This window comes from Echiichthys vipera (genome assembly GCF_963691815.1).
Source record: "Echiichthys vipera genome assembly, chromosome: 18".
NCBI lineage: Eukaryota > Metazoa > Chordata > Actinopteri > Perciformes > Trachinidae > Echiichthys > Echiichthys vipera.
This window is the reverse complement of record NC_139843.1, coordinates 24,388,524-24,415,419: the sequence shown is the minus strand read 5'-3', so window position 1 is coordinate 24,415,419 and position 26,896 is coordinate 24,388,524. Positions and strand designations below refer to the sequence as shown.

At 41.2% G+C, this 26,896-nt stretch overlaps 1 protein-coding gene across 1 annotated transcript; it reads left to right on the top strand.

Moving 5' to 3' along the window:
- The first annotated feature begins 3,557 nt into the window (after positions 1–3,557).
- Positions 3,558–23,464, top strand: LOC310961043 (beta-1,3-N-acetylglucosaminyltransferase radical fringe-like). The gene is made up of 9 exons (XM_083932975.1): positions 3,558–3,635; positions 6,924–7,496; positions 13,741–13,789; positions 16,522–16,624; positions 16,743–16,896; positions 18,125–18,210; positions 19,136–19,301; positions 19,693–19,778; positions 21,491–23,464. Exons 2-9 carry the CDS (start codon positions 7,017–7,019, stop codon positions 21,564–21,566), a joined length of 1,200 nt encoding a protein of 399 aa, XP_083789101.1. The 5' UTR covers positions 3,558–3,635; positions 6,924–7,016; the 3' UTR covers positions 21,567–23,464.
- The last annotated feature ends 3,432 nt before the right edge of the window (positions 23,465–26,896 follow it).

Here is a 26,896-nt window from a genome sequence, read left to right as displayed (position 1 = left end):
AGTTGATATTCACATATTTCATTGAATATACTTGTTTACTACATGTTTCTCACACACACACACACACACACACACACACAAACACGTTTTTAAAATATTGAATGAATTAATATTTATTTCGGTTAAAAATTATTAATAATATTAATAAGCAACTGAAAAAGGAACAGTCTGAAGCCCAAGGCATTTTTCTGCCTATCCTCTACAATCCATTAAGATAAGATAACCCAGAACACCAGAATCTAATATATCTAATTGATAATCCTTATTTGTTTAACATATTAATCCTTTTACATGGTACTCCTTACATTATATTGCATTACAAGGCTTTTTGAGAGCGTTTTCAACTCATCCCAAAGTCGCTTCCATAGTTTAACTCCCAAAACTGAAACACTCGCTTTACATGTTTCAAAGATGCACAACCCTCTTAAATTACTATTGACTTCTCTTCATTTAAAAAAATGTTGGAAAGAAAGAGGAAAGCTTTTATTCTTGACATGAAACAGTATTTCCGTTGTTTTAAACACACAATATCTAAAAAATTGAAGGTACAGGAGTTAATAAACAACCTGTTAGTAGATTTACGATAACCAGCTTCATTTATTATTCTAATAGCTCTTTTCTAAAATGCAATCATAGGGTCTGTATCCGTTTTATATACATTTCCCCAAACCTCAATATAATATTATATTACATATATGGCATGGCAAGCGAACAATATAATATATGCGACCATTTTTGTAAAGAATAGCAATAGATTTAGATCATTTCCATTTGGTAAATTCTCCATGTGGCTTCAAACAAAGTTTATAATCTATGATCACTGCCAAACATTCTGTTTCAAACACTCTTCTGAGTTCAACTCCATTTGAGTTCAGTTTTATTTCCCCCTGGCCCCACTCAGCACCATAAATGTTGTTTCATCTTCATTTATCGATAACTTATTAACATCAAACCATTTTTTGAACATAATCAATCCCCTTCCCACTGTTTTTAACACATCTTTCATGTCCTGTCCTGAACAAAAAATGAATTTCTGTCATCCGCAAATGAGATGAAGATTGAAAATATGGCATCAAATATATGCTACAAACATACTTATCTTAAAATTCATCATTGCATCACTTTATTGAGCTGTCACTTTATATCAGCACTGCGTCACTTTATTCAGTTGTACTGTAACTTAGTTCAGTCAGAAATGCTGCTACACTTTAACACTATCACTTATCGCTCCTTATCACTTAGTTATCTTGTAGTTATTTTATTTCAATCTGCTGCTAAACTGCACGCTGCGTATTGTTGTATATCGTATAAACCTACTTTTAACCACAATGTCTGTTGCACTCTGTCACATCTAGTTAATTGTTTGATTTATTTTATGTTCACTTTATTTTTATTTGATTTATTCAATTCCATTTTATTCATAGTGCCAAATCATAACAAAAGTTATCTCAGGACACTTTACAGAGTAGGTAAAGACCACACTTATGTCAGCTTATTGTCACTCTGAACCTTTCCCATCTTTGTATTGAAAGTGTTGCACAATCATTTCCCTCGGGATAAATAAATCTTCTTGAATCTTGAATGTTAAAGATAGGAACTTATGTACTATTGATATTTTTTGTTTATTATTTTTAAATTATTGAATTATCATGAATCATTATAATTGAAATGAACATGTAATTTGAGTCTCTTAAACTTGTAACAAATGAGAATGGCGTCTCAACATCTAATCCAATCCACAGAATCCAATGCCTGACACTTTTTCATTTACCATGTATTTGGTTGTCTTTGTTTTGTGATTCTGTTTGATTGTTTTATACTTATTTATTTTGTAACTTGAACTCAAATAAAGTTTTTTTTTTTAAAAAAAGAAGCTTTTAACCACTGCCAGTGAAGCAGTGCGTCACCACCACCGGCAGAGGGCACTGAACTACACCTGAAAAGTCATAAATGTACCAGTAAACATATGAGGAAATAGTGCTATAGCAATAGGAAAATCACTCCGCAGGGAACATTTGTTGGGAATTCTTATTTTTCGAATATTCATTGCGAAAAAAACTTGGCTTCTACCGTATACTTTTTATTATATTATATTTTATTCAAAATTGTGCAATATTTATCCCACTAAAACATTACATTTGTTACAGGTTTGCAGATGTGAACAACAAATGTGAATTGTGTGAGATTAAGGATGAAACCATTCTGCATTTATTGTGGGAGTGTCAGTGTGACTTTGGAGTTGTGTTTTTAACATTCAGTCCAATCATTTCAAGAAATAGGAGGCAAAAGTCGTCACCGACCGGAAACAAAAACAATACAGTGGATTCATGTCAACTTACCAATTCTACAAGGAAAATTTCATATCCATAAAACTAAATCCCCCAAATCTCGGCCATACTTTAAAATTGTAATTCAAAATTATTTAGACTCTATCCAAATTATTAATAAAAAGAAATGTACTTGTGGTGATATATATATATATATATATATATAAATATATATATATATTATTTTTTAAAGGAAATGTAATAATGTAGCCCCCTTTTTAATTCGATTTCTTTGAATGTTTCTATTTATGCTTTACTTATTGTTTTATTTTCTGCCTTTTTAGTTGATTGTGTATTTAAACACTCTCTCTTCCTAAGTTTACTTATGATATGTCATAATTTAAGATTGTATTGTTCATTGAAAGCAGAAATGACTGCCTCATAAAAACATTTTGTTTCTTTGTCAGGGACCATGCCGACATGTTCCACAAATGTTTGTGAAAATATGCATATAAAAAACAACAAACAATACGAGAGAGAGAGGGAGTTTGTTTTAAAAAAAATATATATTATTCTTTATTTGCAAATATTTAATAAATATAGTACAAATAGAACAGTATGGACTGCTTAACAGATATAGAAGTGTGTGTAAAGACAGTCACTTCTCCTTTCAGAAAACAATACACATTACATTATAATGACATTACATAAGAGTACTTAGATACATAATAAGATACAGAGGCGTAGAAAAAAACAATAAAAAACAAAAGTAAATACATACAAAGAAGTCAAATAAAGACGCGGGCTATACTTTTATAAATCTTTAACAAAGCCACGTCATTTATCCTTAGAGAGAGAGAGAGAGAGAGAGAGAGAGAGAGAGAGAGATAGATAGAGAGAGAGAGAGAGAGAGAGAGAGAGAGAGAGAGAGAGAGAGAGAGAGAGAGAGAGAGAGAGAGAGAGAGAGAGAGAGAGAGAGAGAGAGAGAGAGAGAGATAGAGATAGAGATAGAGATAGAGATAGAGATAGAGATAGAGATAGAGATAGAGAGAGAGAGAGAGAGAGAGAGAGGGTTTCTGAGACTGAGAGCTGCATGAAGCTGACGAGAGTTAGCTCCACTAAAACCACAAGTCCCGATTTGACGTCTGTCTCTTATTTTGAAGGATTTGACCGGAACTGCAGCTGTATATCCGGGCTAGCTTGGCACGGCTTTCCGAAACGAGTTAGTTTGGGAATGTGTGGTAAAGTAAGTGGACGGGCCGGACCTGGCGTTGGAGGTAGCATTGTTCTGCTGGTGTAAATCTAATGAAGAACTTCCTGAACCCCAAATAAGACCCATGAGCGAACCCGAGAAGAAGAGCACCTACGGTAAGTTTAAAGTCACGTCGGAACAAAAAGCAAGACAGTCGAACGGTGGTTCCCGGTGGCATTTAACGTAAACGTTAATATTCAACACCGTCGAAAGGTTTTTTCCCCCGGTAAGCTAGCTGTGTTTCAGTCAAAGCCTCCGTCCTCGTCGTCCAGGAAACAATAGGTCGAATGTGTCCTGTGGTATTCCACGGTAAGTGCTGCCATTCTTCCAGAGCCTTGCGTTTGAACGCCAGCTCCACTCGGAAGTCTTTCCACCCGGAGACTCACGCGTGTGTCCCGTAGAACCAGAGGGGGTGGATGTAACTCTGGAGCCGGCTTATGTTTGAGTCCAGTCTCTCCTTTTGAACGGCCTCTCTCAGACCTCACACTTTCTCACCCAACGTTACCCAGCTGTAACGGAAAGGCATGGCCAATGTAATGCACCTGAGAGGTTCTGGGGGAATATGACGTATGCCGAATCAAGCAGTGTGTGTGGTTGACTCTGAAAAGCACCTGTGCAGACATCATGTATTCTAGGTAGTTATGGGTCATAGGCAGCGTTCTAAATGAACTCTTTTTGATCACCATGTCCTTGGTAACTTTCTAAAGTTACCAGACAATCAGAATTTCCACTAGCCACATTTTTCCGTCCACATCTATCATCTATCATAAATACAAGTTCCTTAGGTTCTCCTGATGACTTTGGGCACTCTGAAAAGAGGTCCTTTACGACCTCAACTTTATTACTAGTTTGTTCATTTCTTTCGCGTATATGCTGCAAACCTGACAAAACAGGACTTGAATGACATGAATCTAGAACCCTGGTCATAATTCAATTCAATTTTATTTATAGTGTCGAACCATAACAAAAGTTATCTCAGGACACTTTACAGAGTAGGTAAAGACCACACTCAATGACTTATTTATAGATCATAGATTCATAGATCAGCTACACAAGTGCTCCCTTAAAAAGCTCTTCAGACTTCATGGTCGTCGGTGTGTGACATGACAGTAATCCTCTCCGTGATCAGACATCGAGCCAGGTTGGGTGTTTCATAGAGAGGCAACTTTTTTTCTTGAGATGAACCATTTGGATCTTTTCAAAACTGCTAATGACCTGCTTCTTGTGGTTAATCCCAATAAAAGAACCAATCATTTCACATTTCTGTTTTTTTAAAAGAAGTTAATAACCTGTACTTTATGCCTACCTAGGGAAAAAAAAGGCTGAGATGGATCAATTGATATTCCATAGTTCTGACCTAACCAAGTCTTACTGACGTCACTATTGTGAACACAACACACATAAAACATACAGTACTTAAAAAAACTTCACAAACATACTTACACCTTAAAATTCAAAGTCAATTCTTAAATCATGTCAATGTACCTTCAATACATTAGGAACAAACCTTTAAAGGTTCATACGGCCCCTTACTGTATCTGGGTCTGTAGATGCTGCAATTTGGCCGTGTATTATTGGGATATTATTTATTGACCATTTATCATTATCAGAATAATACATAATATAAATGTACCTTTATTTGACGTTATATATCTTGCGTCCTTAATGATTATTGATGAATCTGTTGATCCATTTTTGAATAGATTCATTGACTAATTGTTTGAGCACTAGCTGTCTGCAGACGGAAATAGGACTGTAAGGGATTTTCAGAGTGGACAGAGAGCTTTATAAAAACATTGTGGCCTCATGTTGCTTTCATGTGGAAACTAAAGTCAGTTCACCCACTGGCCTGAGCTGTGAAGGGCAGCCTCTCGGTTGCTGCACTGTTAACTGGTTCATATGCTGCAGTGTGGAGGCCTGCCTCTCAGACGGGACTCCTGTGAACATATATCGGTAAACTGCAGGTTCTGACTGATGACTCATTCAAATCTGAGTGGAGGCTATGTGACATGAACCTATGAAAACTCAGCAGCAGGAGGAGGGGGGGGGGGGGGGTGCCTCAATGGGGACCCCTATCCTCCATTTTGGAACTAAACGGGTTCTTTTGTAGGGGACAGACACTAGTATTGGAAACAGATGTGTGTGTTTATACTCAGGGGGGCATACACAGGTGGGCTCCAGTGAGCTGTAACATGGGGCGTGAGAAAGTTTAAAAGTTGACACTGATAAAAATAAAAGTAAATATTTTTTTGGAATATATTTAAAGAGTGAACTCTTATCAAGAGTAGCACAGTTGTTGTTATAGTTTTACTTAACGGTGCATGGAGCAGTGTAAGACTTTCACAAACCTCTAAAGCAAGTAACATACATTTGAACTTCAATTTAGACGAGAAAAGGCAACGTTTATGTTATGGCTCTGTAGTTTTCCACAAAGTTTGGAGGCTGTGTAAAATATAAATAAAAACAGAATGCAGTGATTAGCAAATCATTGAAAGTCTACCAGTATATGTAATTGAAAATAGCACCGGGACAACATTTCAAATGTTAAATAAAATTGTTTTTGATATTTCCATTTTGAATTTGATGTCAGTAACACATGTGAAAAGAGTTGGACAGGGTCATGTTCTCAGTGTTGCATCACCTCTTCCTTTATCAACACTGCAACCGTTTGGGAACTGAGGAGACCGATTGCTGTCATTTTCAAAGTGGAATGTTTTTCCATTCTTGCTTTTGTTGTATTTTTGTTTCATAATGCACTCATTTTCTATGGGGGACAAGTGTGGACTGCAGGCAGACCAGTGAAGCACCTGCACTCTTTATTACAGATTCTGGCAAAATGAGGATATCATTTTCAAAAAACACTGACATTTCTCAGTTTCAACTTTTGTTGTCTTTGAATCATCACATTCTGTTTCTTACTGGAAATAACTATTTAATTTAGAATTAATGAATTATATGAAAATTAAAGGTATAATTGAGACTGTTATTTGTACATTTAAGTGTTTTCCCATTGATTTAAATAAACCCTGTATGGCAGAAGTGTTGTCAGTGTGATCCCCAGTCGCAGAGTTCATCTTTGTTCAGCATTGACATTGTGGATTTGAAGGATCGGCCAGTATTCGCCCGGTGGCTCAGTGGTTAGAGCGGGAGCCCCATGAACAGGGGCTAAAGGTCCTCAGTGCAGCGGCCTACCTGCGGCCCTTTGCTGCATGTCATCCCGTCTCTCCCCCCTGTTTCTTGTCAGCTGTCCTGATAAAAGAAAAGGCCCCGAAAGAAACTTCTTAAAAAAATGCTTTGTGTGTCTGCACTCTGCTGAAGTGAGAAATATCTTGTGACTGACCAAGAGAATGAACATGCTTCTAAAACTAAAACCCTTTATTCAACCATCCCCTTTTTCTGTGCAGGATTCCTTGTGAAGGTGTGAGGATGGGACAGGGTGGTGTTGGAAGTGACTGCAGCCCCGGAGGCTGATGAACCTGCTCCATTGACCAGTCAGGATGCACATAGCGTCAGTGGGTGTCAGCAAGTTCTGCTTCCTGTTTTCCCTTGCATTCTGCGGCCTCCTGCTTCTACTCATCCCTGCCCTCCAGCCCCCAACACGGCAGGTGGACCTTCCTCAGCCCCGACCCCATGTCAGACCTGCACAGGCAGGCCCATCACACCATGTCAAGGTTCCAGGAGTGTCTGTCCATGCAGGGGAGACTGACTCTGTCACAGAACTAAATGGAAATTCAGCAGAGCAGAGGAGATCGATTGAGACTGAAGCTACCAAAAATGATATCTTTAGTCCCAAGAGAGGGTTTGACTCTAAAAGAGGAGCTCTCCCTGGAGGAAAGGGTGGTAGATTTTCAGGGTCCAGGTCTGGGGACATGTTAGAGTTTAAGGACATTTTTATTGCTGTGAAGACTACAAGGAAGTACCACAAGTCCAGACTGGAGCTGCTCATTCAGACGTGGGTTTCCCAAGCTAAAGAACAGGTAAGGAGAGCTGCGGTTATTCATTATTTTGGATGTAGCCTTAACTGAGCCACAAAGGGGCCTTAATAGCGCATTCACTCTAGATCAGGTGGTCTGGCCAAAAACTCAAGTCTTTCCTAACATTTTTAATGGGGTAGTGCGTTAAGGCTGCAGAGGTGGGGGCTGGGCACAGATTTGCCTCTTTGTCGCTGCACTCAGTTGCCGCTGATCTTTCAAACGCGCAACCAATGAGATAGAAGCCTTGAGTGTGAGGTTTACGTTTCCCTAGGCAACCAGAGAGCGACATCAAGCCAGTTAGAAAGATGGAGAAAAAACGTATTGTTTGTGTGTCCGAGTTTCCCGAACTATTTAACGTTAAATTTAAGCGGTATCACAATCTCTGAAGTAAACGTAATGATGGAGGTTCATAAGCATCACAGTTTAAGAGCTAACGGTTGTTTTAATGCTTACATTGATTTAGCCGTTTACTGGGTCTCTGCGCCCAACCTCGCAGTGAGCCAAAACGCTTATAATGTGAAGGCCCCTTTAGGGATATAACAGTTACACTAAGGGGCCAAATACTGTAGTGCTGAAAATAGTAAATGGTTTTAATAATCAATCATTTAAGTCATTTATCAAGCAAATGACTAAAATGACATGGTTCATGTGCTGTGTCTTCTTGTTTTCTATCCTTGGTAATCTTTGAGAGGTGCTGTAGTGGGCAGTGTCCTTCTCTTTATAGTTTTAGTTTCCAGAAGCATCAACAGATGATTTGATGGGGGTGTGTGTCTCTCTATTTGTAACACGTGTAACTGCGATTCAAAGCTTGATTCTATTCTACTAGGATTGAACATAATTTCAGATGAGACCAGTTTTGACACGTTCACAAATGGACCTCATAATGTTCCAACAGCCTTTTTTCTCTTTGGCAGGCTGTAGTGGACTCAGCTTTAAAGCCAAAATGAAGATGTTGGGATTTTATGAAACTAGATGACCTAAGGAATCTGGAGAATCTAAGGAATTTGGCAAGAGAAAAACTGGCATGGTCATTTTCAAAGGGGTCCCTTGACCTCTGACCTCAAGATATCTGAATGAAAATGGGTTCTCTGGGCACCCACAAGCCCCACACATTGGTCACTGAGGCTCAAGTAGCACCTGCCAGGGCTTACAACACACTATTCACTAATAAGTAAAGGTACGGTTAGAAGTGTCCAAGATCTCAAGGGTAACTTTGGTCTACACAACCAGGACCTCTTTAGATCTCTACAAATAAGAGACTAAATCGGGGAAATAAAAAAAAAAAAAGATCAACCTGAAAGAGATATTCTACAGAAATAAAAAAAAAAACCTCTTTCCACCTACTCATCAGATGAACATTCACGCACATTTATACACCCTTGTCCCACGTCGACGACTGTTTCTCAACCGACTCAGCATGCTGAATTAGCTGCAGAGCCGGTCAGTGAGAGAAATCGTTCTGATTGGCAGTTCAGTCAGTGCACGAGAAGAGAAAGTAAACGGCTAAAGCCAAGAGGCTGTGAGATGGAAAACAAACGAGGCACAGTAAATAGAATTTGGTCTTTCAGTTATGTCTTGAATCCATCATGTTTGTCTTCCAGTGTCCCTTTCTTAAGGACGAATACAGACTACTGCCAGTTGCTGGTATGGACATTTATTTCCTCTCACGCAGGCACGGAACATGCTGGTTAGCCATCAGCCGGGGTCTTTGCGGTGTGTTGAAGTACCACTTTTTGGGCGGGCACAGGAGGAGAAGTCAGCCTTTAAATTAGTACTGAGATTTGTGGTTCCTCCAGCACATTCTATGAAACCACTGCATGTGTTGCAGACAGTAATGAAATGTAAAGGTGTCAGTGGAAACGGGAGAGTCCTAAATAGTGTGTTGAATTATCCTTACTGTGTTGAATTATGATTGTTGAATCATATTTGTTGCAGCTCCAAGTCCAAATACTCACCTAGAAATGCATTTGTTAAATTCTGTGGTAGTGTGGTAGAGTAATAGAATTACTCCCCATAACCCCTTTTACCCAAGAGCTGAACCCTCCAATATGGCTGCCAGGGGTGTGGTACATGAGCTAAAAACCCCCTGTAATAATTTATGACTTGTGGTCTTTAAATGAATACACAGCTCTCATATAAACACATTCTTGCAGCAGTCGAATCCATAATTTTATATTTGAATTTGGGCTAAGACACTAGGGGTGGAACGTTTTATTAAAAAATCTGTCCCGTTCGGTACGCTTGTCTCGGTTCTGGACACGTGTTTACCGTTCGGTAAGCCATGCGCCATATTTATATGATTGTATACCAGATACTGCACCTAATTTCCAAGTGAAAAAACTAATGTTTCTATTAAGAACAGACAATCAGGGAATGAAAATATTAAAGACGTATTTTGTGTTCATTTTTGCCTGTAATGTGACCATAAAATTAGGAAAAAATTAAATTAAAATTATTTTCAGTCAGAGCTTTAAGAGCCATTTTCCTCTTCCTACTTTATAGGAAACAATCTTTGTCAGAGATACATATAGCCTTTTTCAGTCAGTTCAGTGATTGCTGTTTGTGCGCATTTTAGTGAAAGCAAACCTTTTTTCTTCAAGTGTTTGTATATTTATTTGGCAGAAAGGTAAACAATTGTTCCACTTCTAGGAAAGAATATAAACATGTAAATGCAGCAATGTCTCTCCTACTGTTTGAAAATCTCATTTCATTTAAGATTGTTACAGTAATCCCTAAACAAGCTGCCTCATTAGTCCAGTTTTTGCATGATTGCATGATCTGATTAAAAAATAATCTAATTATTAGGCTGTAGATCTGATACATGGTATTTTTAGAATCTAAAAGAAATAGAAAAAAACAACCGAACAGCTTGACCCCAAAACCGTGATATGAACCATCCATCCATCTTCAACCACTTATCCCTGGCATCAGGCGTGAGGCAGGGTCCACCCTGGACAGGACGCCAGTCTATCACAGGGCACATAGAGACAAACCGAGACAGACAACCATTCACACCTACGGGCAATTTAGAGTCATCAATGAACCTAACACCTGCATGTCTTTGGACTGTGGGAGGAAGAACCCACGCAGACACGGGGAGAACATGCTGATTCGAACTAGCAACCCTCTTGCTGTGATGCGACAGTGTTAACCACCACACCACCATGCCGCCCTGCGATATGAACCGAACCGTGGAATTTCTGAACCGTTCCACCCCTGTAAGACACTGATGTTAGTGCTGCTGGATTTGGCCCTTGTCTGCACGTGTCGGGTGGTGTTTGGGTGTTGCCTTATCACCCTCAGAGATTCCTGTGTGATGATGTCTGTCCTTGTTGATATTTAGGGCGCACTCACACTGTCCTTCCGCACCGGGCCAAAACAGGTTTTTCGGGTAGAGCCTAGTGCGTTTGACCAGTGTGAGTGCAACCGCTCCGCGTCTAGCTGCGACCCAGCTGTCCATCCACAGCCCGTTTGAGAGAGGTGGGCTTTTGTAGAGCGCGTTTGCACGTGTACAAGCACGAGCGTGCGCACATGTACGAGCACGAGCACAACGACTACGGCGGCTCCATGTCATTTTATGTGCGCCTGTTCGGACATAGAAAAAAAAAAAAGACGGACCATGCGCGGACATTTAACAACAACAATGGCGGCGAAAGGTTCACGTTGGCGTGATGCGGAGTGTTTACTGCAGATTTGGTCCATGAAAATATTTAAAAACAGTCAGACAAGACGCACAAAAACTCAGAGGTCTATGGAAAGATTTGTAAACAAAGCGACGCATTGCGATGACGTCAATCAATGCGTGTTACGGTTTTACGGCGTGATGGCAAGAAGCATTCGCCGAGGCCCAGGTAGTGTGATTACAAACGGGCCTGGCCCGCGGGGGGAGAGGGAGGGGGGGACAAGTACCCTAAAGCCCGGGGCGCGGTGCGGAAGGACAGTGTGAGTGCGCCCTTAGTGGAGCCACAGGACAATTATAAGAAAGTAAATCTTGACTTCACCCCTCATCGGCCTCATGTCAGAATCCTCTCTATTAAACCAAGTTGTGTCTCAGTTAGTTTTTTTTTTGATTTTAGAGTTATTCTATATTTCAGCTGCCATTTGTAACTGTTCACTCTGGAGAAGATCCCGCCTGAAGGGAATCTCTGCCCCACCAACCACCATATGAATGTGGACAGCAGGGGGAGGACAGAGGACTTTTAAACCAGCTTTGCTAAAGCTGCTACATGTAGTGCAATGAAACACTCTCTCTTCTTATAGGTTGAGTTTTCACTTGATTTTAAATTAAAAAAAAACCCTGAGCCGAGCCTTCAAGAAACCAGTTCTTTTATATTGGATGTTTAGCGGTGAAGTTGCAGTCATCCGTCTCACTTCAGTGACTCAGCAGACATGGTTCCATTTGAATCAGTCAAGCTTCACTTTATACTCCAAGTGTGTTTCTTCCATCTATTGTTTGTGGGACCCCAGTTGCTGTCTACAGTTGACATCACAAGAAAAAGGGAAGAGAAAAGACATAATGGATTTTCCAATACAGAAAAAATCATTGTTGTCTCCACAGCACTGTCAGCACTGCAGAATCATGGTCTGGCTGCACCAGTTAAAGGGACAGCTTGGCTCTTTTTAAAATATGGTTGTATGAGCTTCTTATCCATAGTCAATGTGTTGGCTACAGATGATGACAGTTTGGAGAAGCAGACTAGCTAGGCTAACGTTACTTCCATGTTAAGGTGGGAGGTCATGTTTGTCGTGGACGAGTGATAGTTTTTCCTCTCAAAGTTTGCATGTGACCTTCTTGGGGTCATCCTTGTCCTTTTCAAAGTGATCCCGTATTTTAGACGTCTTTCCTGACATGATTGGCTATTAATTATAAACTGTTAACTGACTAACTATGATGTACAGCCAAGGGACCTTCCATGTAAAAAACAGAACAAACACTGGCTTGTTTGTATTCCTTTTAAACCAAACACGGCGATCTAAGCCCCAGATGCAGCAACAGTGGCCTTGCAAGATAGCAGAAGGAAAGGAGAAAGCCTGACATCAGGCACGTGAGCACTGCACTGGATGTCAGGCTTTATCTCGGCACTGTACAGCTGGTAAGCAAAAACAGTCGGCCAGTGTGACACGGCCGGTTTTCGTGCTTCAAGGTTTTTTAACACACCACTGTAGGTCAAATGTGACTGAAGAGAGGCTTTGGTTTAAAGTAGTCCAAAGTAACTTCTATAAAATTTCAAGTTTCCATCACAGAAAGCCCTATGGCCAGCTCTGTTTTGAGAACTATTAAAAGCAATTAGTAAGTCCCTTTGTCGGACAAAGAGCCTCAGTGTGGAGAGAAGGGGGTTTAACTGCAGAAACACTCTACCCCACTTCCACATGCAGAGAGGATGGATGAGTGCTTGTGAAAGGGCTCCACTGTGAGTTTGTGCAGTGTTAGCTGTCAGTGGTAACTCACCAGGCATTACAGGCCTGTTGCCATTTTGTTTTACTGCTCTTATGTCCGTAAAGTCTGCCCCTGGTGTTTACAGCTGCCTGTAAAATTGAAAGCTGCTTTAATGTTAATGTCATAGCGCTTTCTTCTGCTGTCGTAGGCGTGTGGTGTGTAGAGAAGGTAACTTCACGTAAAGGGTTATTTAAGGGTGAAGCTAAACGAGCCCTTTGACCGTGTCATTAGCTAATTTGAAGGTTCAAGTCTGCCTGCAGGGCTCTGAAGACGCTGCCTGTTTTGCCCTGTTGTACACTGTAAACTAACTGTCCATATAGATGCTCTGAGATTAACTGGATTCTAGATAGAATGAGTGATGCTTGTTGATCAAACACACTCATTTGGTACTAGTTTCCACAGCTTGTCTGTTGGTAAACTTAACTCAGTTAAAGCATTGAGTGGTGATATGAATGTGTTCCTCCTCTACTAATTTATTTCAACTGTCTGCCACTATTGTATGTGTTTGTGTCAGTTTTGCTCCGTCTTGGCTTTTCCTCTTGCAACTGCATATTTTCATCTACAAGAGAACACAATGGAGTACTTTGTGTCCCAGTAGGAAAGCATGGATGTGTGTGTATGCTTGCACTAACTTGAGTTCAATTTTATAAGCTTGAAATCAAAACAGAAGTTATCTCAGGACACTTACTTATATAGAGCAGGTCTAGAACACACTGTTTACAAAGACCCAACAATTGCCCATGGGCAACAGCAGGGAGGAAAAACCTCTTCTTTATTACATTTTTAACAGTGTGTCTTTTTCTGTTTCAGACCTACATATTCACTGATGGTGAGGACAAGGATCTGCGGACGAGGACAGGTAAGAAGCTGGACAGATCTCATAGGAAATAAGAGTAAAATTCTTGTTTGTTTTGTGTAGTCATATACTGTATATAGTGACCCAGCAAATCACAAACATTAAAAACCCTTTGTTGCAACAATGATGACTAAATTACAGCTAGGAAGACAAAAATCTCTTTAACATTTTGGGCTAATTGTATTTGAGTAATTGTGCCACTGTGTATGGGCTGAAATTCAACATTCATTATTTTTATTGCACTAAGGCAGTTTTTATATAGAGAGGAGGAATACTTAATCAAAACAGGTACAGCTGTGTTTCAGCATAGCAATGATAAGAGATCTCAAAGGGATGAATTGGTCAAGGGGCAGCATGTGAAAACAGGAGGGGACCAAGAGACCAGCCCTGTGGCACATCACTTTTTAAAGAAGCTGGTGATGATCATCATTTATTAAGACAGTCAGCATTCAGCAGGAAAGATGAGCTTTGAATGTGAAGAAATTACAAAATATTTGAAGACAAATCAAAAGTGATGTTTAATAGGTTGAAGAATATGCAAAGGTGCACATTGAAATCAGATCATGTGTCATCATGCCACTTTAAGCCCCTGGCCTGATTTGGCTTTGTGGCTGGTGTGATCCCACTGTAAGATGGTCTCTAGTTTGAAGCTATCATTAATTGGATATTATTTAACACCATTCACAATACTTTTTCATACATTATTACTATATTTATCAATATTCTTACAGTATTTTTTCATACAATTAAACTAGTTGGTTTGATCGGGTTTGCATTTGTACTAGTGGCAGAGGCTTGACATTCCATTACTTAAAGTTAACTGTTTCAACTGTATATGGATTACTTTTAGTCAGCCAACTATTTCAACTATGTATTCTTGATTTTTTTTACTTTTTTGAGCACTTAGTTTTGGCTTACTTTTTAGATTGCTCTGCTCACTCGCTAACTACTTAAAAATAAAAAAAATAAAAACGTAAAAGGAAAATGGACACTTGAACAAACATCGGTGTGATTAAAAAAATGCATTATCTATTGACAGATACCATCTTTGGGAAAAATGTATTTTGAGGTGTACTTTGTTTTGCCCATGTCCTATCTATTAACCTATACTGCAGTCACCCATCAGGGGGCAATCCAGATGGTTTGGCTTCACTTTTAGAGAGCGGTTACGCTGTCCATCTATATATACAGTCTATGGTTGAGCTACACCACAGGATTTCCATCAACCCTCTAGTAACCGCAGAAGTACCCCTTACCATGCATTCACACCAAAAGCGATGGAGGCGATTAAATCGCCCGGAACGCGAGTTACGTGTCGCTTGCTCATATTTGTCACATTTTTGATCATCGCTTCATCGCGTCTGTCGCAAATAGCAGCCAAGGCGCTTAGCTAACTGAAGCTAACCCCCGGCTCAGCCTACTCTGCTGTTATGCTAAATGTAAGATATGCTAGTGCTTTTAAAAGAAGAGAAATGAGCTCTCAAGGGAAGTGTGTGGCTCTTAAAAGAGCTGTTGTGTTGTAGTGAGATCAGGCCGTCAGTGATTTAATCTCCGTAGAGGGGGCTGCCCGATCTCCGGTAGATCAGGCCGGGATACGTTTCACTCTTCACTGACGGCTTTCTTCTTCTTCTTCTTCTTCTGGATTTCTGGCAGAACAGAGGTCTAAAGGCACGTCACTGCCATCCACAGTCCATAGTTATATCCATTATATTTTATCCATAGGTACAGTCTGATTTGCCCCAAAGGCTGCAACAATAGAGGCTTTGGTGAGCCCGGTGAGCCCCTGGATGTTTCACTGAGAACTTCGATGACGCTTACCACAATCTCAACGCAGATTGGCTGTCCCGGCACAGCTTCACGCAATGTTGCTTGAAAAGTTACATTTTTCAACTTCAAGCGGCACACGCGATAGACGCTTCATCGCATCGCTTTTATCGCTCAGAACCCGCCACCCGAAGCAACATCGCCGTGTCATTTACATTGATTTTGAATGGCAGCTTGACGCTTTAATCACCTCCATCGCTTTTGGTGTGAATGCACGGTTACGGTACAAGTAGCCTTGGTTGAGAATCACTGCTGTAGGTTCTGGGAATATGTGCAGATATGCAAATGTACATCCTCTTAGAAATTAGTTATAGTGTTCACATGTTCAGTGTTTTAACCAAGCCCCCACCACAGCGACTGCCTGGTTGATCCAATACTGAAGTGCCAAAAACTGCAGTTCTCAGAGAGTCCACTAGGGATAGGTTTCATAATAAAGCAGTTTCTCATTGACCCCCATTTTAAACAGGCCATTTTCACAGCATCATTAAACCTATTTAAGGCCTGGTACTAGTTTTTATTTTATTGGAGGTTAAAATGTATAAATAATTAGGGGTGAGGTCTCTTGAGTGACAGCTAGCATCTGGCTCTCACTTCTCCTTGGAGATATAAGTCAGCCAGACGTATCTCCCTCCCCCCAGCCTCACATACATGCCCCAAGAGGAAATGAGGCGGAGTCAAAGTCTGACAAAATGGCAACTGCCATAAGCGAGGACGATTGGATAGTTGAGAGAACGGACCTTGATGGAGAGGCTATGTCCATTTTTTATACAGTCTGTGGTTTGAACTGTGGTGTATGTGTCACAGGAAGATGGAATCACGTGCTCGGCTGAAAGTACACATGTAGCAAACACAGCAGATGGAAACTGCAGCATGGAATTCATCTTTACTGTCCTCTGCTGTCTTTTTACCAGGAGTAAACATCATCAACACTAACTGCTCAGCAGCTCACACCCGACAGGCTCTGTGCTGCAAGATGTCTGTGGAGTACGATAAATTCATCGAGTCTCAGAAAAAGTGAGTGAAAAGTGATCTGTACCTGATGTGAAACAACAAGAAAGCAATAAGTTAACAGTTAATGAACCAATTCCACCATGATATTGATAAGGTACAATTGTGTGTGTGCTTGTTGTAGGTGGTTCTGCCATGTGGATGATGATAACTATGTGATCCTGCCCAGCCTGCTGCGGCTGCTCTCCTCTTACCACCACAGTCAGGATGTGTACCTGGGCCGGCCCAGTCTGGATCATCCTGTAGAGGCTGCAGAGAGGGTCAAGAGTGATGGATCGGTTAGTCTGCTCACACCTTATTTGGATATTCTGGCTCCACAAACTGACGTATATAGCACTGAGCAATAAAGCTACACTTTAATACTGTATATAATAAGTATAATAATCATTACTCCTTTTATTAAAGATAGCGCGACTTGTTGCTGCTCATGGAGGAATTGTTGGGTCTCTGTAAATTATAACTACGTCATAGAGTGTGGTATTTAACTACTCTATATGTGTCTTGAGATACCTATTATGATTTGGCACTGTAAATAAAATTGAATTGAATTAAAGCCAGATCCAGGTTTGTTAGTGTTCTTTGATTAGTCTCCATAGTAGCAATTGCATTACAGTGAGAGCATTTTTGTCTAAAACTATTATGTTGTGACCTCTAGGATAATCACCGCCTTATTAAACTTTAAAACCGCAAACTAGAGGATGGATGGTTTCCTATGTATACTGACGATAAGGGGGTTTCTGAGCAGAAGTGCTCGCCATCCAACCGCCAAAAATGTAATTATTGCGGAAATCTAGAAAATGTTTTTAAAAAAAATGGGGTTATTGTTTTGGCCTTTTCATACCTTTTTATATGAGGACAGCTTGAAGAATGACAGGAAACAGGAGTTAGAGAGAGGGGGGCGAGAGGCAGCAAAGAGCTGCAGGTTGGAATTGAACCCGGGCTGCTGCGTCGAGTACATGGGGTCGCCGCTCTAACCACTGATCCACCAGGCGCCCCAGATGTGAAAAGTTTTTGATCCCAAATCACAGCATGATGGTGTTCCTCTGTGTCTGGGTGTCTTAATTTGGGGTTTCTGAGAGATTTGACTGTTTTTATCAATAAATTGATAAATCTGTGGTAAATTTAGCACCATATCTGTGTAACAAGTAGTATCAACCCAAAAACTGCTGCAACAACATATAAGATAGTATGAGAATAGCCTTTGTATTTTTCAAATTTTATGAACGAAGCCCTTATCCAATTTTAAAATGTTTTGATTTAATTCATTCATTCTTGCTGACGAGAAGAACTTGACACACGGTGTTGAGCTGCATCTCAAACTCAGCTTTCAGAGGATGTTCACCACTTCAATGTGTCTTCTGTTGACCTGCTGTCTCCCCCTGAACACCCCCTGTCCCCCAACCTCAACCCTTCTGAAAAAAGGGATGGCCACAGAAGGGGCTAAGACAACTGTGGGATGGGACAAAAGAATGATTCTTTCTTTCAGCTGTGTTTGTCTCATTTCAGGTGTCTGTCAAGTTCTGGTTTGCCACAGGTGGAGCAGGTTTCTGTATCAGCAGAGGCCTGGCACTGAAAATGAGCCCATGGGCCAGGTAGGTCATGGACTCAGCTGCTCTTTGAACTGGATCAAACTAAGCCGGGGTAAACATACTGCATTTTGTGGTAGAAAAAAGCAACATTTTGATGTAGAGTAAGAGCAACGCTGTGTGTAAACTTTAAGAGCTAAAAGAATGTTTAGAAGAAACATGTTTGCAATGAGATAACCCCCAGAGAATGTGCCTGGACTTGTTGTAGTCAGTCTAGTAGGTTTAAAGGTGTTGAAGGAGACAGAAATATTCACAGTGACAGTGATGTCAAGAGAACAAGCGTTTACAGATACAACAGATAGAGAGGGTGGCATGGGTCTCTGTAGTTTAATAGCAGCATGTGAGCTGTTAGGGCCAATGGGTTCCTCTGCCTCCTCGATCTATACTTTAATGTCAAAACAAAAGCAGAGGAAGACTCTGATGTGTTCCTCGAAACACATAGTGCGGTCCGGTACATAATATAGTAAATAAGTAACTGCACCAACAACCTAGTGAAAATGATGGTATTGCCGGTCTTCTGGCTTTGGTTTTATGTTTTTTTTGCACTGAACAGAGAGCTCTTGCTCTGCCCCTTCTATCTATAGGTATGTTTCCATTAGGGAACAAAGTTTTAGCGGCCGTTTCATGCAAATTAGGGGCGTTGCAGCGAGATAGACCCGCCTCATTTTGGGTATTCGACCATAGTGGAAACGACCTAAAGGAACCTCAAGTCTAAGTTGAACAGTATCACATACTAGAAAGTACAATAATACATAAGTATAGTAAAAAGAAGTGAAAATTTGTCAATTATGTTGCACCTACTTAGGAGGCAGTGAGTCCAGAATGGCTGGTTCCAGACCAGTTTCAGGACCCTGTCTAACATCAGGCTGGTAAACAGCCGCTGTGGCTGTGAAAACACTTTGTAAGCTGAAAGTCTGTCCTCTGATTTCAGTTTGGGGAATTTCATCAGCACAGCAGAGAAGATCCGGCTGCCAGACGACTGCACCATCGGCTACATCATCGAGGCGCTGCTGGAGGTGACCCTAACACATACACACCTCTTCCACTCTCACTTGGAGAACCTACAGAAGCTGCCCACTGACACCGTGCTGGAGCAGGTGAGTGCGTTGCTGTGTACTGTCTGGGATGGAAGCAGTCGATGTTGTTCTCACATCCTTTCCAGTAACTTAATTTACTGTTGTCTTATTTTGAGAGAAAGTTTGGTCTCATTGTGAAACATATCCGAACCTGATACGTTGTGAGCCACTAAAGTTGGGCACGATACGAAATGTATATATTTCCGTTTTTTGTTATCTGCGCTGCCATCTTGAGTGTAAGCAAGCCAGCAGGGACTGAAGAAACTCAACTCTTCTCTGTTTGGTACAGGAGAGACAGACAGCGGGTGGAAATCTGCACTGCACTTTTCTACTTGTCTTTGTTTTTCCTGACCTCCTTTCATCACTTAATTTCTGCTCTGAAGTTTAATGGTGTAAATTTGTTTTGCAACAGGTGACCCTTAGCTTTGGAGGCTTTGAGAACAGAAGAAATGTGGTCAGCATTGTTGGAGGCTTTTCACTGACCGAGGACCCCACAAGGTGAGCAAATGAATGAATGACTAGCCCTGATAGTATTAACATGACCCTTGTGCTCCTCCACATACACTGTATCTTAGACATCAGACTAGGACTATACCACTATACTGAGCCATGGCCTTTTTATTAAGTAGTTCTGATACATTGAGATAGTCAACCGCTGGTACCTTATTAGCAGTAGGTGCGTTTCCAGTCTCTCGAGTGGCCGTTTGTTTGCCCTGTGGGAGAAAGGGCCGTTTTTCTCCCCTGAGAGAAGGCCGGTTGCTGATTGGATGTAGCTCTCAGCAGGATGTGACGTGTGGTAGTACAGACGCCACAACACGGTGAAGTAGAGTAGACACATTTATCCAGTGGTGAAGAAGAACACAGCACAGGAAATGATCTGTGCATGTGCATCTTTGCATGGGCTTGTTACAATGAGTGCTGCAGCGGCCCGGTTGGATTCTGACCTGCGGCCCTTTGCTGCATGCTCCCTCTCTCTCTCTCTCTCTCTCTCTCTCTCTCTCTCTCTCTCTCTCTCTCTCTCTCTCTCTCTCTCTCTCTCTCTCTCTCTCTCTCTCTCTCTCTCTCTCTCTCTCTCTCTCTCTCTCTCTCTCTCTCCTCTCATACACACACACTGTACTGCAAGCGGGGTGACAGTGCCTGGGATTTTTAAGGTGGAGTGTTTTCGTTGTGAATCATACAGGTCACCTTAAATCAAACTACAGCTATTCTGTATTTCTCTTCTCTGATCACGGGCGATCTAAACCCATTCAGAGTGCTACGTCACCTCCAGAGTCTGGTAAATTCCTCTGGGACCTTTTTTTGTAATGGAAACATGGCGAGTGAACGGCCATTTGAGAGGACGTGGCCTGAAACTTTTAGAGCAGCAACATTTTACCCTGATGAAATGCACCCCATGTTATGAGGCAGTGTTAATGATCAGTATAACAACTGACCAAAGCTTTTGGTCATGGTAATGCGCTACTGAATGTTTTTACATGTGTAAGAGCTCTTTATGATGCTTTACAGTCTGTAAGGTTATGATGAAAACAATCCTATTAAACACTAATTTTACTGTAGTTGAATGAGTTGTACCGCAGGGTATCACTTCATGGCCAGTATGTGTCCCGTCACATGAGAGAGTTGAACATGTAAATCTAAAACCATGGGCATTCATGTGCTGCTATAACAGCCCCCGCTCTGCTGGCACCACTTCCCACCAGACTGGCTGCAGGGATTTGCTCCAATTCAGCCACAACAGCATTAGTGAGGTCAGCCACTTACAGGTCTGACTGGCAGTCAGTGTTTCAGTTCATGTGATCGAGGTCAGAGCTCTGTGCAGGCCCGTCGAGTTATTCCACAGCAAACTGGGAAATCTCTGCTGTATTATTGTATTTGGTCTCTATGATAGAGCGAAGATTCCTTCGATTCTTCCCTGGAACTAAGAGGCCAAACCAGGAAAAATGGACTTAGACCAGAAAAAATCAAAGGGATTCAAATGTGTGTACCCCAGAGCAGCATTATTAAGGTAGATTAAGGTTTTAGGACATATCAGAGTTGGCAACAAAAACCTGATTTGGACATCTTTAAAACATATAGTACATTACTTTTTGATTCAAATGATCAATGCTACACATTTGTATATGATTTCTTTATCTAAAGGGATTTGCCTAACACCCGTACTCTTTGAAACGCTGAACTCTTGCTTGCTCTCTTCTCTTCCTTCCCTGCAGGTTTAAGACAGTACACTGCCTTCTGTTTCCTGATACTGACTGGTGTCCAAAGCTCCAACATGGCCACATAAACTGACAGCCACAGTGTCTTTCTCCTGCAGCACTGACACCAGCTAAACATTTATCCCACTGCCTCACCTTGCCATTTTTGGATCAAACTACATTCAGCCTTTTCTTGATTTTACGGCTCTGACATTCACAATAACTCCCCTCCTAAAGTTAGGAACATGATCTGTTTTCAAATAAGCACATTTGTTTGTGTCGATGATTCAACCAGGAGAATTACACGCCTGTCCAAGTTGAAATGTTTCAATGGCCAGTCACTTATATTGTCTCCACCCGGAACCTGGGTCACCCCTCAAACTGTGTCCCAGCACATTTGGTACGTACCCCACTAGTCGAGTTAACACGCAGTGGATAGAGGCAGAAAGCAGGCAACGTGGAAGCCAGTACTTTGAAACCTAGCACTAATGCTGAATTTAAGTGTATTCTAAATGAACTTCCAAATCTTTAGGAATTCCTATCTGACTCACAGAACCATCTGAGAAGCTAGCCTTGTTATATGATCCTGATCTCTGAGCTGCATTGTATTTTACTCTCAGATCAGTCTGGTAACGTGTAGAGGAGAAAATTTGGAGAAATTTGACCAGGGACCGAACCAATCAGTGTTGGTTTTGAGGCGGATTTAAGTGAAGGAATGAGAAGAGACTGTTCAGTGTAAACAACATGGAGGCTTCTAGAGATGAGATGAGCAGCTATGGAGCAGCCGCTCACTAACTCTTTTTTCTCTGGATCCTTCTGTTGAATATGGACCGGGCTCCTAAAATTGGGCCTTTGATCCGTAAATTCACGTTACACAAACGGAAACTATCCTTTGCCCACATGTTGTTCACTTTCTGAGCTTTGCCTCGATGCTGTTAGCACGTCATATGCTTTGTTGATCTGATTGGTTGATTTGGCCCGTATGTTGGTGATAGACAGATGGTTTATCCAATCAGCGACCAGTATTCCCCCCCCTTCCCAAAAGATCTCCAAACTAGAGTTCCCAGATGGATCTGCTGAGAAAATGAGAATCAATCCATCTGGAGGAGTCAGGTTACTTAGAAGGCGTCATTGAACACTGATTTTGAAAGGACAGGCACTTTCAAAACATACCTGGCAGGTGATTGGATGAACCATCTGTTTATCAAAGCTGCTGTGCAAGGGCATCTCAATTCAGCCCTCACATGGCATATGTAAAAAAAAAAGAGTCTATGTAATGATTCCTCCTCCATACTGGCTTTGAGCGTTAGTTAGGTGGGTATCTTTGTTTTGGGAGTGCTGTGTAGGTTTTTTGCAGGTGTTCCGTCCTGGCAGTAACCTGCACTACTCAGCAGCAACCTAGTACAATATTCTGACTGTGTTTTCACAGACAAAGTGCTGTGCTGTGTCTGCGTAAATCTCTTCATGGTCAGTATGGAGAGGAGGATTATTTATGGAACTGTTTTAATGTACATATGGTGAAGACAGACTTGCCTGGTCCAGGCAAGTATTGTGGGACTTTTAATTTGCTAATGAAAATAGAATTCATATCTACTCTACTATCTATATATCGATCTGTGATACATTTCATGGTACTACCTCCTGTCTTTGTCATTGGTTCAGCGAAGGACATTTAGACTATTTGGCTCTATCCACTGTTTTAACTTTACCAGTAGAGTAGGCTACTGGCCTAGGCGATGGATGTAATAATACTATTGAAGAAGTCACAGTCTCAGAAACGTTATTATCAGATTCAATGACCTTTTTAAAGGAATGAAAACTGAAGGTTTTAAATGCTAAATTAAAGGTGAAAAATTCCCTTTTGAAAATGAAGAAAATATATATTTTTTTAATACTGTAGATGCCATGATAAGCGTTACGTGTCATACCACGGTATATAGTGAAATCTGTAAACCACCTCAGCCCTGCCCCACAGTATTATCACTGCCTTGACTTCCCTACTGTGTTCGTAAGGGCATGGATGTGTGAGGGACTTTCCAGTCTCACTGTAAGCCATTCCACCACTTTATCCTTTTACTGTGGACATGTTACCCCAAAGTCCATGTAAAATCAAGCTTGTTTCTTTAGATTGAAAGACTGTTGAGGTACCTTTTAAAACGTCTGATTAGGACATATTGGGATAATCCCAATTGATGTTTGATATGACAGAAGGCCTCTGTGGAAGGTTTGTATGCTGCATGGGGCACACATTGGTTTCCCTCTGTAATTATTGTGATGCCTTTGTATTCCCAGTCAAATCACTTCTCCTTGTATCAGCCTATTTCTTTCTGGTTTTGCACTACTTTGATCTTGTCACTATATGTATGTTGCTGACTGTTGCTGCATGTTATAATGTCGGTGTAAATATGAGTGAACATGTATTCTTTCTTTGCATTGGTTGTAGTTTTAGCTCCATATGCTTCTTTATGGCAGAGCTACTGTGGAGGCACAGATACAGTTTGCTGGAGTTAGTGGAGCCAAAGCTACTTCAGCCACATTGCCATGACATTTGGATATTCATGGTCCCCAGAGGGTCATGCTAATCATTCAACTGACCCCTGACCTTTTGTTTGGTAATGCCATGAGGTCAAATTTCCCTGTTGAACAACCCTTTGGAACATAAAAAAGTAATCACACTGCAAAAATAAAACAAGTGACTACCTAGCTACCAGAAGATCAAAGGGTTAATGTCGAGATCGACCTTCTGGTTTAGGCATATGTGTTCATATCTGAGCCACCATGACAACTGACCTGTAGTGTGTTGACTCTAGCCAAAGCTAAAGCCATGTTGATAAGTGGGTCAGACATTTGTGTTCCCCTCAGGGTGAATTGTAATCATTTTGTTGACCACCTGACTTTTCACCCAGCTTCATCATTACAAGAAAACCGTGCAAAGCTTTGGTTTAGAACCACACACCTATAACAAGAATGAGGATGAGTCCCATCAGCCTCAACTGTGCTTTCTGTCCATTACTAATTAGCAAACGTTATCATGCTAACCGGCTTAACTGAGATGATAAACATACCTGCTGAACATCAGCATTTTAGCATTGTTACTGTGAGCATATTAGCATTTAGCTCAACGCACAGTTGGAAAAAAACTCTAGTTCTACTGCTCTATGGGCCAAAGAGTGTGGAAGTATGGCAGCAGTAGTGCTGCTCACAGGGTATTTTGGACATGGAAGTTGAACTTTTTTGGCTTCATGCGCCCCTGAGCAGCTTTCATATGAATGAACAGGACTCGCAGATGTATCCGGTTCTCTTAATACATCCATGGTCAATACAGCAAGAAGGGGTACTCTGGATTCAAGTTTGCCTTTCTTCGGATGGCGAAGGCATGACCTGCCCTACTTTGCCTCTGACTGGGACAAGCGGTTGAAGATGAATAAATGAATGAATGGTTGGTTGGATTGTTTAAGTTTAGGCATGGGTAAAGGGACTGGTTAGGGTTTTGGTAAGAACCATAGACTGTATGAAGAATGGACGTAGCATACCCGTCGATGACCGTTCTCTTAACTTGATCCAATCGTCCTCACCTACATGAGTCTCCATCTTGTCAGACTTTGACTCCACCACATTTCCTCTTACCAAAAAAATGTGACGTTGGGGGGAGGGATATACGTCCATCTGGCTGACGTTTATCTCCGAGGAGAAGTGAGGGCCAGAGGCTAGCTGTCACTCAAGAGGCCACGCACCTAATTATTCATAAACTTTAACCTCCAATAAAATAAAAAGTAGCCTGGTACGAAAAGATTTATCCCCCCCTCAGTGTTGTCATGGAGATATGACCTAAACGTACAGACTAGAATGTTTTTTTGTCCCAGGCCTTAAACAGGTTTAATGATGCTGTGAAAACGGCCTGTTTTACATGGGGGTCAATGAGAAACTGCTTTATTATGAAACCTGCCCCTAGTGGACACTCAGAGAACTGCAGTTTTTGGCACTTCCTGATTGGATCAACCAGGAAGTTGTTGTGGTGGGGGCTTGGTAAGAATACCAGAGTAAGCCAATCAGGCAGAGTAGAACGGGTCTGGTGCATTTTTCTGACTATGGTCAAGTTAGCGGTGTTTTGCATCTCCCTGGTCAAACCGGCTCATTCATTTTAAATCATTTTCCAGACATTGCTTCGTGAGTGATGTCACAACATCTGCTCTGCTGACCAAGACTTGGCTCTGCTCTGCATGTGTCTGGGTTGAACGTAGAGATGTGAGTGACAGCTTGACCAGAGTTGTTAAGCTCTAACTTCCCTAGAACACCCGGTGGTTGGGTGAGATCACATTCTCACCACAAATGATGCGTACCTGAAATCCAAGGGAAAACTTGGATTTCAGAAAACTGCTAAGGTTTCTCTAGAAAAAAACTGAAGTAATTGCAGCCACAGCCACACTGTACTTCCCAAACTATAATTGCTCATGATAAAATGTGATAGACTGACGTCCTGTCCAGGGTGTACCCCGCCTCACGCCCGATGTCAGCTGGGATCGGCTCCAGCCCCCCTGCGACCCCGACCCCGGGATAAGCGGTTGAAGATGAATGAATGAATAAATGATAAAATGGAAGAGGAAGTCCCTGTAGACCACTTTTTTTTAATGATGACATGTAGTCTGAAAAACTGGTTCTTTGGCTCCACCCACTCCACTTACATAAACCAGCAACACTTTCCTGCCTGTAAAAAGTATTTGTGTAAAACACTCATCGACCTTTTTGCACACAAGACTAGAATCCAAAATCCAGAGCATGTGTTCCACTGCAGGTCAGTGGGTGAGACTGAGTGAGAGAGAGTGTTTTTGTAAATCCTTTACCACTGATGTATTATTGTGTTCCAATGACAATAAAAACTTTTCTGTACTGTAAGTGTTTGTCTGTTTTATTGCTACCATGTGTTGTTTAAATCACTGGAAAGCATGTGACCAAACCAATGCTTCAGCAGTGTTGTAGGTAAAGACATCATTTAGAACTGGAATGAAATGGCGCTCAGGTTTGTAGGAGCCAGTTTCCCACTTCATCTCTGTGACCAGTTAAACCCAGACAGGCAGATGAGCTCACTGAGCCAAACACTGCAACTAGGGATGTGGAGATTAACAGATTTAGCCATAATCGCAGTTACATAACATCACTGTGTCACAGCTAAGAACTGTAGAAGCTAGACTATCTGTGGTGTCCTGATTCCTGCATTGTTACCCTGTAAAAACAATCTTATGAGTCACATATGTGGGGCAAAAAAGTATGTAGTCAGCCACCGATTGTGCAAGTTTCCCCACTTAAAATGATGACAGAGGCTGTAATTTGCATCACTTATTTTCAACTGTAAGAGACAGAATGTGAAAAAAAATCCTTGAAATCACATTGTAGGAATTTTAAAGAATGTATCTGTAAACTATGGTG

What these genes read in the sequence shown, in the direction of transcription:
- LOC310961043 (XM_083932975.1), top strand. Translation starts at nt 7,017, where the DNA reads ATGCACATAGCGTCAGTGGGTGTCAGCAAGTTCTGCTTCCTGTTTTCC. An exon ending in CTGACACCGTGCTGGAGCAG is followed by an intron (nt 19,302 to 19,692) that starts GTGAGTGCGTTG and finishes GTTTTGCAACAG; the next exon opens with GTGACCCTTAGCTTTGGAGG. An exon ending in CTGACCGAGGACCCCACAAG is followed by an intron (nt 19,779 to 21,490) that starts GTGAGCAAATGA and finishes CCTTCCCTGCAG; the next exon opens with GTTTAAGACAGTACACTGCC.